The 12388-nt window shown below is 35.2% G+C and overlaps 1 protein-coding gene across 1 annotated transcript; it reads right to left on the reverse strand.

Moving 5' to 3' along the window:
• Nucleotides 1-5447: 5447 nt before the first annotated feature.
• Nucleotides 5448-12095, reverse strand: LOC133868959 (copper transport protein ATX1-like). The gene is made up of 3 exons (XM_062305950.1): nucleotides 12068-12095; nucleotides 11734-11832; nucleotides 5448-5646 (listed from the first exon to the last, which is right to left on the reverse strand). The coding sequence occupies exons 1-3, from the start codon at nucleotides 12093-12095 to the stop codon at nucleotides 5471-5473; spliced, it is 303 nt and encodes a 100-aa protein (XP_062161934.1). The 3' UTR covers nucleotides 5448-5470.
• Nucleotides 12096-12388: the final 293 nt, after the last annotated feature.

The raw sequence follows: 12388 nt of genomic DNA on the forward strand, positions 1-12388 counted from the left end.
AAAAGCAGATTGTGATCGGAGAAACAAAGGGAAAAATAAAAACAAATAGAAAAACTTAACTCCAGCCGACGACAATGACTATCTTCGTAGGAAATCAGCATGTGTCTCCTAGAATTCGACTAACATGCGTAGATCTAGCATAAAAAATATAAATGAAGGTGAAAGTCCAACCATGCATTTTGCCGACGACACAGATCAAATCATCCTCTCCCCTACCGGTCGTCTTGAAACTTTCTGTCTGAACAAAATAAAAGAATATAAAAAGCAATAAATATAAACTACCATAGCCTTGAGAGCTAGGGCAAGGGGAGGATCAACCACCACCAGATCTATTGGAGAGAACAAAACTCCACAATCTTAATAGTTGAGAGAGACTTGATCTTCATTGGTTCAAACTAAGAAGGGACAAAAAAACACTCCATAACCCTAAAAAGGCTAGGAGGTAACCACCACCAAGAAGAGAGAGACGTGAAACCTCCCTCCCCAGCAAAAATATTCAAAGAAGCCTACTTTCTCTGAAGGAAAGAACGAGAGAGTGGCGGCTAGTTAGTATTTTTCTTAAAATCCTAGTTAGTTTTTCAAATTTAAAAAATAATTACAAATGTAATTAAAGTTGAAGAGGCTAAGCGAAATTGTTTCTAATTTTTTTTATAAAACAGATCCTCACTAAAATCACATCAAAATCTGTCTCGCCGACAAGCTAGGAATCGCTAACAAAATTCGCTGACATCCATTAACTGAACTGAAAGTGACATACTCGTAGACTTTTGTACGAGAATTTATCGCCAGTGAAACAACCGATTGCTTCAGAAACACGTACGTGTTTGTGAGGTTTGAGTTATTTTATTTGTTTTTTGAACAAAAAAAAAAAAAAAAACTTGTGATCAGGCAGTAAACCTAGTCAAAATACACTAAAAGTCGACCAAAAACTTGTTTAAGCAGCTGCAGAACGAAACGGTTATTTCTAATTAACATGAAATTTGGTAATCAAAGTGGTAGTTTTTAGCATTTCAAGTATTATCATCATGTTCTTATCAGTGCACGAATTAGACACATTAAATAAATGGTTTTAGAAGATTCAATTATTGTGTTTTGATTCTGAACGTGACTTTATGATTGTGGATCTGACAGATAATATATATATATATAATCCAAGTCAACTTGTCTTTTTGTTCCGATCAGGAATGATCCACTGTTCACTTCATCATCAGTTGATTCTAACTTCTTTGGCTAAAATATATATATATTTAACCTTTGCCAAGTCAACTCAATCTGAATTATTGCCACAGCCTCAACATGCCTGATGCAATATATAACTCCGGCTGAGGTGATTAGGTGATCCAATAAGAATAAACAAAATGTTAACGAAAGGCCAGCAGCTTTTCACGATGATCTAAATTAGTGATTACGTACGTAATACGTATCCTTACTATCAAAGGATATTGCCGTCAACTCACTATTTAAATTTGCTGCTTCTCTGACAGCTAGCCACAGGATTTGTCCTTCGTATGATTGTTAGACTTATGTTGGCTGATGGCGTCTAAATTTTTTTTTTCCTCGTTCGAATCGATCGCTGTGGAAAAAGGGAAAAGGGATGGAACATCTCTAATGTTTGCTTCAACATCAAGTAACATGTTGGATTTAGGGCAGGGTGGGCTCCAAATTTAAATTTGCGCGTTGTGAGGTTACCATCAACAATTTTAGATGAGGCATTTTTTAAAAATATTTAATTATTTTTTATGTTTTTATATTTTATATATATATATATATATATATATATATATATATATATATATATATATATATATATATATATATTCGCTTTTAAGATTCAACATTTAGTGATAGATTTGTCTAGAAATCACTCATCCAAAGAAAAAAATTGTCTAGAAATTCTTTTTTAGATTCAATTAATTTTTTTTTTTTAATTTTTAATTTTTTTTTTTAAGTTTTTCATATTCAATGCATATTTCTAACATACATTTATAATTAAAAACAATTTTAGATAAAATTTATATAAAATAATAATTGAACATAACTTCACTTTATAATAAGATCATCTAACACTTTTAACCAGGTTCTTAGAGAATCACTCTTCTACAGTCTTATACGAATGCACCGCAATAGTAGTTTGTGTTTTCACTTTTAAAAATGATGTTACCCTAAGCTCGTACCGAACGAGCCTTGTGCTCATTCGAACGCCAACTCAAAATCTTCATTAACATAGATTCTAATTCTATCCTTGGAGGCCAAGTTTTTCCAAGTCTATTTAAAGGCCAAGCATGATTTTTAAGGGACTTAGAGACAATTTTTCAGTGAGCAAAGAAAGGGTTATTTAGTTCTATAACATTCATGCTTATCCTTTCTTAGATTTTGTTTGAGTAAACCATAGAAGCCTATATTTCACAAGAGAAAGCTTGATAAAATAATTGACTAGAGGTTCTGAGGTTATTGTGGTAGAAACAAATTAATGGGTTGTTTGTGTTTACAAGTCAGTTATTTGTTACAAAGTTTTTGTAAGCATGTCTTACTTGTAATTAGATTCTTTTCTAGTGGATGAGTTTCCTAGATTTAGCAGCCTTAGAGTGATTTTGCTATTGAAGAGTTATTTAAAAGGTTTTCACTTTGCCACTAAGTATGTGTGTTGATTGTTTTATAGCTTTCATAATATTTAATTGGTGTTTGATTGTGTGGTGTTTACAAGTCAGTTATTCGTAACAAGTATGCACTACTTTTGAGAATGGATGGAAACTTCCATAAATAAGGTAGCCAAATGGGCCACAACATTGAAAGGCAGTTGTAATTGGAATAACAAGGGACAAAAAGCCATCGACATGGCATTTTCACTAGAAGAATATAATTCTGTAGAATATCTCAGTGAAATTTTCAAGGAAGCATGCGATATTTTGGAAGTTTTGCATGAAGGAACAAAAACTGTTAAAACTTCTAAACTTCAAATGTTGGCTTCCAAATTTGAAGAGTGCAATCAAATCGCAAGTTCAATCACAATCCAAACTCTAGGTTTAACATTAGTGAGAAATTTTCTAATGCTCAAATTGTTAGAAAGATAATGAAGTCTCTATTTGAATAGTTTATACCTAGGATTCTTTGAAATTCTTTGAACATTATCAACAATCCTCGAAAATTATCGCTTAAGTAATTGAATGTTTCTAACAACCGGTTATTTTGGATTGATAATTGTTGCTTAAGGAATGAATGTCCTTATTATGAGATAGTAGACGTGGGTTTGTGATATTTAGCTTGAACTAGAGGTCTTACGAAACTATTGGAAGAGGAAAAGTTTTTAGTAGCATATATATATATATTCAAAACTCATAGACAATTATGAAGAGTTCAAAATAATATATATATATATATATATATATATATATATATATATATATATATATATATATATATATATATATATATATATATATATTAATTTTTGTGGCTAAGATGGCTCTTACAATTTTTGATTGTTTGTATCCACTATGATTTGGCCATGGGGTTTAGATGTTTGAATTTCATTAGAGGGTAAGCAATAGTTTCTTTCGCTTTAGTAGAATGAAATTGCGATCCAGTCTAGCTAAATTGTTAAATTTAATGGATATCCTATTTTGATTGTTTTTAGGGACATATTTATAATCGGTTTACCCTAATGAATTAAAACTTGGTTATCTCACATATTACTACTAAATGCAAGAGATTCCTTAGATGCCTTAAACTCACAATATCATTTGTTGACTGAAACCCAAGGTCACATCGTGACTTTTACCTAAGATGAGAGTCGCGATTAGAGTTGCTAACGTTTTGGTAATTTATTGATATATAAAAGGTATTTACGAAATAAAGTTGAATCTCTTGATTTATTATACTATGCACATGCTAGTTTGAGAGTCACTACATGTTCGTAGTTGCATATAGAGAGAAATGGTCGTGAAACACTACTGAAAATCTTTTGTTTAAGTGTTTTAGTTGACCCCATATGATATGATTTCTCTTATAGCTATGATGACGTTCTTTGTCCTGCACATGATAGTGATGTGTACTGTTATCATTGTTGCGTGATTAAGAACATCCGTAGAACACATTTACACATATTCACCATATATTTGGTGTCATGGTGAAAAGATATGTCGAAAAGCTTAAATCAACTTCCTTACATGAGGGATCGATTCTGGTGCTTAGGTAGTGAGCAAATATGAGACATTGAGTTCTTTGATGCTTATGTAGCACATACAGTTAGTTGACACGGACATACGCCGCCTTAGCTTAGGCTATTATGAGGTCTATATTTTTGTTAGGACAGTGTATGGATAGCCCACAATCTATGTAGCATGTGATTAGCCAAATCTAAGACCTTAATTTCGCACCCGAGGTGGCAAGCAAATAGAAGACTCGAGTTAATCTAGGTTTAGACTAAAATCTATATAATGTATTGAGTTTAGACATATTTATCCTCTTTTAAAAAGAGAACTCCATCGTAGCATGTATTTTATACTACATGTGCTTGTTCGACCAACATTGGAGGTGAGTGAATCGATTCTTACTTGCTCATAATGTGAGTCCCATTGGTCATTGACAATGACCTTATTTATGTCGTATGTGACCTTTAACTATGTCATGAGGTTGAAGTTTTAATGTTTGTTACTTTAACATATTACCCATGACCATGAATGATGGCGGTCTATAGGAGGATTGTTTGGAAAGCAATTGGACCAAAACTAACTGACATGAGGGCAAAGGGAAGACTAATTTTGGTAGCACCTCCATATTGTTATTGTACTCATTTCCGACAAGTTGTGTTGTTTCATGGATATTGGGACATAACTGTGGGTGCATCATTGAGGTTAAGAGCTTTGAGATATTGGAATTACGAGGGATTAGAGATGCTTAATATGATGTGACCAAATGATTTACATAATAAGAAACTTAGAGGGATGTTGCTATCACTACAAAGAAAACGGTTCTTTGAGCTCTTTTTTTTTAGCCATTTTAAAAATGACTCAAGAGCGCAAGTATTAAAGTGTTAATTTGAGCCATTTTTTACTAAAACGGCTCTAAATAGAGCCATTTTAAATGAAACGGCTCTAAATAGAGTCGTTTTAATTGAAACAGCTCTAAAGTAGTTAGAGCTGTTTTTTTAAAGCCGTTTTATTACTAAAACGGCTCAACCATTATTTTCTGTTTGGAATCATTTTAGGGATCCTAAAATGACTTTAAATAATTTTTTTTTTAAAATAAAAAAAAAAAAAAAAAAAAAAAAAAAAAAAAATTCCTAAAAGACCAGATTCAAAAATACTTGATTCATTGCAATTTACCCAAATTTATTTACAAAAACTATACCCATATGACCCATTTAGCCATTAACAGAGGAAGAGGAAACCACAACATCTATATATTAAGTTCTTTAACTTATAATAATCCATTTATACTCTTAAGCAAAGCAAACAGAGAGTGAAGACACTTAAGCAGCAGCCACAGCTTCAGCAGGCTTCTCTTCAGATGCTGCTGGAGCTCTTGCTTCCCAGAAGCTAGTCTTCTTCACAGTTTTTGAAACAGTCTGTAGAGCTGCCTCAAGCTGCACACTACCTTTCACTGTCACCTTCTGCTCCTTCAAATCAATATCATATGATTCTACACCTAGAGATGGTAAGAAAGGACAGAAGTATTGTTATACAAGATAATTTCATAACAACTAATTTAGGACCAAAAGTCCCCAGGGAATTGCAGAAAAAGTAGTTAATAACAATATTCCAAACAGGCATGTATAGTTGCCAAAATTTATAGATTAGAGTAATGTTATATACCACGTTTTTATTCCAGAACTATCCCACAATACGGACGGATTGATTGGGACTACCACGTCAGCATTACTCTTATAGATTAGAATCACTATGGTTTCCTCAAGCTTAAGTCTGCATCAATCCTACACCTATGATAGGTTGAACCTGAAATCTCCTCCTTTTATAGGAGAAGTAGGACTAGGCAACAGTCCCATTCCTCAGCCATAAATTTCCAAATCAAGTATAAGTGTGCATGTTTTATTACAAAGCAAGTAAAATTGATGATAGAATATTAGCCAAAAAGTGTTCCTTAGTTGAATATATTCTCTACCACATGAATTTTTTGGTTAAAAGAAAAGAAATACAAAACACCATAAAACCCAACAGCTTGATAAAAAGATTGCACAAGTGCCAAAGTCTTCAACCACCTACAAGGGATAAATTCACAATCGACCAAAAACACTAACCATTTTACCAACAATAATTAGGACATGAGCAATAAAAATACACTGAATTTTGAACAATGTTCCTGGTCAATCAAAGGCTTTCTTTACACCTGAGCTATCAGCTGGTAATAACATTTACTTAGATTTTGTTTCTTGCTACTTGCTACTGATGTAATAATCTAGGCCTTGTATGTCAAAACATGCCACAAACATAATTTAGGTTTCATACAGAATGAAGCTCTACAATCACACAAATGCAAGCATGCACACAACGCCATATATTAGAATTCAACATTCACGAATAGAATGATTTGAGAGAAGAAGATATGAGAGAAAGTTCTCTGCTTTGTGTATTGCGTATATGTAAGAAAAAGCAAGCGTTCAGAATATATATACAGAGGAAATAGCTTGCACAGCAAGCAAACTCTATCTATACGGTTACAATTGCAAAGGTAACTAAACTAAATACAATTTGCACATGTCTAAATACAAGTTGCACGTGTCTAATTAGCTGAAACCAGCTCAGCAAAGATACAGCTGGTAATACGCCCCCTCAAGATGAAGGTGCTGAACAAAAAATGTTTAGAACATTCATCTTGGGCAACAAACGAGCAAAAGCAGTAAGACCAAGGGCTTTTGTAAAAAGATCAGCAAGATTGAGTTGAGAGTTGATATGCATGGTGCGCAATGATCCTTGTTGAATCTTGTCCCAAACTAGATGGCAATCTAATTCAATGTGCTTAGTTCCCTCATGAAAAACCGAATTAGCTGCAATATACAAAGCAGCTTTGCTGTCACAATACAAAAGGGAAGCCTAGGAATGAGGAACATGAAAGTCATGAAGCAGGGCAGTGAGCCAAGTGAGTTCACAGCTTGTAGAGGCCATGGCACGGTATTCGGCCTCAGTAGAAGAACGGGAAACCATCTGCTGTTTCTTGGATTTCCAGGAGATGAGGGAATCACCAAGAAAAACACAAAAACTCGTGAGGGATCGCAGAGAATCTGGACAACCAGCCCAATCACTATCACAAAATGCCTTGAGCTAAAGATCAAAATTGGAGGGAAAGAAAATCCTTTGACCAGGAGTGGCTTTCAAATATCTCAAAACATGATATGCTGCATCTAGATGAGGCTGCCGAGGCTTGTCCATATACTGACTTAGGAGTTGGACAGAAAAGGCAAGATTCGGCCTAGTGATAGTAAGATAAATTAGTCTACCAATCAGCCTACGATAGACGGAAGGATCTGCAACAAGAGAACTAGCATCTCTGGACAGTTTTAGATTTGGTTCCATAGGAAATTTAGCCGGCTTAGCACCTAAGAAACCACAATCTTCAAGAATGTCTAGGCATATTTTCTTTGAGAAACAGAGATGCCTTTAGAGCTGTGTGCAATCTCAAGACCAAGGAAAAACTTCACATTACCAAGATCTTTTAAACGAAATTTGTTGTTGAGCAACAAAGTAAGATCTGAAATAGCATTTCTGTCATTGCTTGCTAGGATAATGTCGTCTACATAAACTAGAAGAGCAACAAAAGTAAAGCCAGACACTTTAGTGAATAGAGAATAATCAACTTTCGACTGATGAAAACCAATAGCAAGCAATGTAGTGGAAAATTTTGAGAACCATTGGCGAAAAGCTTGTTTAAGGCCGTATAAAGACTTGAGTAACCGGCAAACTTTATTCTTCCCCTTAGTGACATAACCAGGTGGAGGAGTCATGTATACTTCTTCATCCAAATCACCATGAAGAAAGGCATTGTTCACGTCCAATTGATGAAGATGCCACTGTTTAGTTGCAGCAATAGCAAGAAGACATCGAACAGTGGTTAATTTGGCAACGGGTGAAAATGTCTCATGGTAATCAAGTCCCTCGCATTGAGTATAACCTTTAGCTACCAACCGAGCCTTGTGGCGTTCTATAGAACCGTCAGATTTATACTTGATTTTAAACACCCATTTACAACCAATGGGTTTCTTATGTGGGTGTAAATCAACCAAAGACCAAGTATTATTGGATTCAAGAGCTGCAATTTCAGAATTCATGGCATCTCTCCATTGAGGACACTTAATAGCTTGATGATAAAATTGAGGTTCAGGATGAGAAGAAACAGAAACACTAAACATCTTATGAGAAGAAGATAAAGAGGATGAAAGAGGATAAGAAGTACCTGAATTGTTACAAATAGCCTTGTTCACATAGTCAGAGGATGTTTGAGTAGAAGAAGATGCTAATTGACAGTGAAAATCATGCAGATAACCAGGAGGTTTGTGAATTTCGGAGGATTTTCGAGGAGGGGAATGATGAGAAGGAATAAGGATAGAAACAGGACTGCCTTCAGCTAGATCAGATGATAAAGGAGAGTGAGAACTGGGTGCTGAATTGGGTGTGGAAGGTGAGTCTGATATGAGAGATGAATTGAGTTCAAAGATAGGAAGGAGGCAGAATGTTTAGGAGCAGTATCTAATACAGGATGGGGAAGAACAAAATTCTGATTCTGTGGAGAATCAGAATTTGTAAAAGAAGAATGAGAAAATGGAAAAATGGATTCATGGAAAACAACATCTCTGGAAATGAAAGTGGAGTGTGAGTGAAGGTCTAAAACTTTATAGCCTTTGACACCAGTAGGATAACCAAGAAAAACACAAGATTTAGCCCGAGAATCAAATTTGGATCTATTATGAGTTAGAGTAGAGGCAAAACATAAGCATCCAAAGACCCTAAGATGAGTATATGATGGTATGCGATCGAAAAAAATTTCATAAGGGGACTTATTGGACAGAAGTGGGGTAGGTAACCAATTAAGAAGATGAGTAGCAGTAACAATACAATCTCCCCAAAAAGATAAAGGAAGGTTAGATTGAAAACATAAAGCTCGAGCAATGTTAAGAAGATGCTGGTGTTTTCGTTCAACAACGGCATTTTGTTGAGGGGTAGCTACACAACTTCGTTGATGAAGTACCCCTTTCGAAGAAAAAAATGTAGAAATGTTGAATTCGGCACCATTATCGGATCTTAGACATTTTATGGAAGTCTGAAATTGAGTCTCAACATAACAAAAAAAAGATTGTATAATGGAACTGGTTTGAGACTTATTGTGCATGAGATACACCTAAGTAAATCGAGAATGATCATCAATAATTGTAAGAAAGAAACGAGAACCATTTATTGAATTTATAGAAAATGGTCCCCAAATATCATAGTGAATGATATCAAAAAGAGATTCAGTACAAGTATGACTTATAGGAAATGAAAGTTTGGGCTGTTTAGCCATAGGACAAACAGTACAAATATTATTGGAATGCAAAGAAACATTAGGAATCAAAGATTGCAGCAAAGCTAGTCTAGGTTGAGAAGGATGGCCAAGGCGGTAGTGCCAAATCTCAGTGGAAGGGGCCTTTATTGAGATAGCAGAGAAAGCTGAATTAAAAAGAGATGGATTGCCTGAGTTATGCTGCAAGTAAAAGAGTCCATCTTTCTCCTTACCCAGTCCAATCGTCAACCATGTGAACATGTTTTGTATGAAACAAAAAGAAGCAAAGAAAATAAGGCAACAACAAAGGGATTTAGTGAGTTTACTGGTAGAAAGTAGATTAAAGGAGAATGATGGAATGCATAACACATCTGTGAGAATCAAATCATTTGAAATTCGAACAGTTTCAATATGAGTTACTGCAGCAAATTGTCCATTAGGCAATTTAACTTGAGTAGATACAACATCAGTAATAGTTGTGAGAAAAGAAATTGAACCAACCATATGGTCAGTTGCACCAGTATCAATAATCCACTAATTGTGATCATGAGAATGACTAGATGCAACTTAAAAGATTTGAGAATGATTGATAGAGAAAACAGAATGTGAAAAATCAAAACTGTTTGAAGAAAAATTATGGATACCTGACATTGTGGAAAAAATGTTGTCTTGATTGACAGAGTTGCTACCTACTTGAAGAGCAGATGCATGATTGTCAGGAATGGAAGGTTTCAATAATGCCAAGAGTTGTTCACACTGTGTCTAAGTGAAGGGCAGTGAAGGTGCCTGAAGATGGGATTGAATACTCTGGTTGTTCTGAGAATTCTGAAATTCGGAATCAATATGATTCCCTTGAACTTGATGTGCTGAGGAAAATGGCACCTTAGGCCTTTTGGACTTAAAACCCGGAGGATAGCCATGCAATTTGTAGCACTTGTCAATAGTACGACCTAAAAATCCACAATGCGTGTAAACAGGTCTTTCCTTTCGAAAAGGTTGTTGATTACTCTGTTTTATGAATCGATACGGTTGCTGCTGTGGCGACAGATTAGTTCTTGCTAACATTGCAACATTCTCATGAACATGAGGATTAATAGAAATGCCACGTTGTCTCTCCTCTTGTAAAACAAGAGAGAAAACCTTGTTGATAGCAGGTAAAGGATCAAGAAGCAGAATTTGTCCTCTCACTTGTGCAAAAGAATCATTAAGGCCAACAAGAAATTGCATAGCATACTCTTGATGATTATGTTCTTGAATAGCCTTTGAGGAACCACAAGAACATTCTGGAACAAATCTATAGTTATGTAATTCATCTCTTAAACCCTTGAGTTTAGTGTAATAGGCACTTACAGACATGCTACCTTGAGAGTGTGCAGAAATCACCTTCTGTAGTTGAAATATGCGAGGACCATTCTTCTACGAGAATTGATCCTTGAGATCAAGCCACATTTCCTCCGCTGTGTTGATGTAAATCACACTTTCAGCAATATCCTTTAAGATAGAATTCAAAATTCAAGAAATCACCAAGTTGTTGCTTCTCGTTCATGCACGAAGAAATGCTTCTGTAGCTCCAACTGGTTTGACAAGAGATCCATCAATAAAGCCGGCCTTGTTCTTGGTCGTGAGCACTAGAATTATTAATCGATTCCAGGTGTGATAGTTCTCACCATTGAGAAGTTGAGAAACGAGAATCGAGCCAGGGCTATCTCCATGATGTATGTAATATGGACTAGAAGAGTCAACAATGGAGATTGAAGAAGATTCAGAATCCATGGTTTCGTGCTCTGATACCATATTAGAATTCAACATTCACAAAGAGAATGATTTGAGAGAAAGTTCTCTGTTTTGTGTATTGCGTATATGTAAGAAAGAGCAAGCGTTCAGAATATATATACAGAGGAAATAGCTTGCACAGCAAGCAAACTCTATCTACACGGTTACAACTACAAAGCTAACTAAACTAAATACAATTTGCACATGTCTAAATACAAGTCGCACATGTCTAATTAGCTGGAACTAGCTCAGCAAAGATACAGCTGGTAATACCATAGACAACATATTGACAAACCTGCAAAGCATCTTTCAAAGAATTTGGCTGTAGGACAAAAACTGTTCTTGAGAGAAAAAAATAAACGAAAAGGGGCACAGCAAGTTATGAAGTTCATTACTTAAACTAGTGCCATCAGAAATGAGCAAAAGCAAAACAATGGGGACAAAAGCTAAACCGAAAGGGAGACAATAAACCTTCCATTTTGCCCAGAACCCTTTTCAAGGCTCCAACACAGCCTTCACATGACATACCAACCTTGAGGACAACAGTCTGTACCAAAGCAAAAATAGAGACTTCAAATCAAAAGCAACGAAAGAAAATTAACATTTACAATCACAACATTAAACCTTACTGTTGAAGCATAATAACACAACATGACTTAGATTGAACTTCTTTACTCTTGCTCTGAGGTGTAAACCTCAAAAGAATTTGAGCACATTTTGGCTCTTTCAAGAAAAAACACATTATAAAAACAAGAGCAACCCACAAAATTAAGTAAATTTTTCTCCTCCCACTATCTTTTCCAACGAATCTGATCGTATCCAACTGATCCCATGTCTACGATTTCCACATATACTATGTTAAATCCTTCTTTATTTTATTTTTTCAATAAATTTACACCTATTCGGTTCCTCTACCGGAAATCCTCCACAAACCCTAAAATTTCTCAATACCCATTCGGTTTTTCTATGGAAAATCACCCAAAACAAACTAAAAATGAAAATTAAAGCCTTACTTACGTAAAAACAAGCTCCCCCTTGTTTAGGTACAGAGAAAACCTTGGATTTTCAAACTCCCTTGCTTCACGGCGCCGGGTCGTGCCTACTGGCCTCCGGCGACGAGCTATCC

Source organism: Alnus glutinosa, chromosome 5, assembly GCF_958979055.1.
Source record: "Alnus glutinosa chromosome 5, dhAlnGlut1.1, whole genome shotgun sequence".
NCBI classification, from domain to species: domain Eukaryota; kingdom Viridiplantae; phylum Streptophyta; class Magnoliopsida; order Fagales; family Betulaceae; genus Alnus; species Alnus glutinosa.

Bases quoted from the DNA above. Each gene is read 5' to 3' on its own strand.
- LOC133868959 (XM_062305950.1), bottom strand. From the start codon at position 12,095: ATGGGATCAGTTGGATACGATCAGATTC. The intron at 11,833-12,067 runs GTTGGAAAAGAT...TTTGATTTGAAG, and splicing joins AGTTGGATACGATCAGATTC to TCTCTATTTTTGCTTTGGTA. The intron at 5,647-11,733 runs GTTTATTGTCTC...TACCATCTCTAG, and splicing joins GGTTCTGGGCAAAATGGAAG to GTGTAGAATCATATGATATT.